The 1,713-nt window shown below is 39.0% G+C and overlaps 1 protein-coding gene across 1 annotated transcript in view; it reads left to right on the top strand.

Annotated features, from left to right (window-relative positions):
• The window catches only part of LOC107838495 (histidine-rich protein PFHRP-II-like), a 2,347-nt gene extending 1,261 nt beyond the window's left edge, over positions 1-1,086 (top strand). The window contains exon 2 of the mRNA XM_016680973.1: positions 75-1,086. Within this exon, the coding sequence (XP_016536459.1) occupies positions 75-848 (774 nt within the window). The 3' untranslated portion in view covers positions 849-1,086. The remainder of the gene's footprint in view (positions 1-74) is intronic.
• The last annotated feature ends 627 nt before the right edge of the window (positions 1,087-1,713 follow it).

Raw genomic sequence — 1,713 nt, 5'->3', positions numbered from 1 at the left:
TAATCAGTTTTAAAGATAACTTTATTTATTGTTATTATTAAACTAAAATCTCCAGCATGGGGAAGTGGGATGAGCTCGACTTTTCTCGACACTACACCAATGTTCACGACCAACACCACTCCTGTAACTACACCAATGCTCACGACCAACACCACTTCTGTAAATGCAACAACGCTCACGACCAACACCACTCCTGTAACTACAACAATGCTCACGACCAACACCACTCCTGTAACTACACCAATGCTCACGACCAACACCACTCCTGTAACTACCTCAATGCTCACGACCAACACCACTCCTGTAACTACACCAATTCTTGTGACCAACACCACTCCTATAACTACACCAATTCTTGTGACCAACACCACTTCTGTAACTACACCAATTCTTGTGACCAACACCACTCCTGTAACTACACCAATTCTTGTGACCAACACCACTCCTGTAACTACACCAATGCTCACGACCAACACCACTCCTATAACTACACCAATGCTCACGACCAACACCACTCCTATAACTACACCAATTCTTGTGACCAACACCACTCCTGTAACTACACCAATTCTTGTGACCAACACCACTCATGTAACTACACCAATGCTCACGACCAACACCACTCCTGTAACTACACCAATGCTCGTGACCAACACCACTCCTGTAACTACACCAATGCTCACGACCAACACCACTTCTGTAAATGCAACAATGCTCATGACCAAAACCACTCCTGTAACTACACCAATGCTCACGACCAACACCACTCCTGTAACTACACCAATGCTCACGACCAACACCACTGCTGTAACTACACCAATTCTTGTGACCAACACCACACTTCATAATTCAACTCCTGCCCAAACTATGAACAGCTCTGTCGTCACTACAGTTTTTGAAACTGCAGGTGTAACTAACTCAACATCCACTGGAGGGGAACCTGTATGCTTGTCCTATTTTCTGTCCATTGCAGCTATGTTTTGTTCAATCCAAGTATTATTCTTTAATTAGGCAAATTGAAATCTATGTAATTGACTTGAATGTGTCCCTGTAATGGGATTAAATTGACTAAATATTTGTATTGAATCAGCTGTATATTAATTTAGAGAATTGAATTGATTTCTGTTTGGGAGTAAATCATTTGAGCAGATTTTAATTGTAGTTTACGAAGCACTGTTAAAATTGCATTTAATTTGTATTATTTTAGCTTCTGTTTAATATGTCTGCCTTTTTTGTTTGAGAGGTGGAGGGGGAATTCATTCAAGAACTGTTAAAGTGATACTGTCAACTAAATAAACAAATATACTTACAATTGAGAGTTGTCTTATTGAATCTTATTGTAGCAGGTGCCACTACTTGCAGTGCCTTGAATTAATAAATGCATTATGACCAAAAATCTCCCAACTCTTCTACTTTTAGGATGGGATAAAGCGTAACATTTTTACAAGTAACTGGTAACCATGATGGACTGGCCTCTTGTAATGGGCTTTGCCGTGACCTTTGACACCGTATGGCATGGTTTTATATTAGTTTGAACAACATGTGTAATTTTATTTTAGGTTTTATTGACTGCCTTTTCTGTTTTATGCATTTTATCTTTCTACATTTTTATGGGTTGCACTTTGGTCCAGCATCATAATTTTAAGGACTATATGACTGAATCTTGATTGGATCATATTGGAGTTTTATTTTTGCATGACTGGAAAATATATA

The sequence above is a fragment of the Poecilia formosa genome, unplaced genomic scaffold (genome assembly GCF_000485575.1).
Source record: "Poecilia formosa unplaced genomic scaffold, Poecilia_formosa-5.1.2 Scaffold265, whole genome shotgun sequence".
NCBI classification, from domain to species: domain Eukaryota; kingdom Metazoa; phylum Chordata; class Actinopteri; order Cyprinodontiformes; family Poeciliidae; genus Poecilia; species Poecilia formosa.
This window is presented reverse-complemented; position numbering and strand designations above follow the sequence as displayed.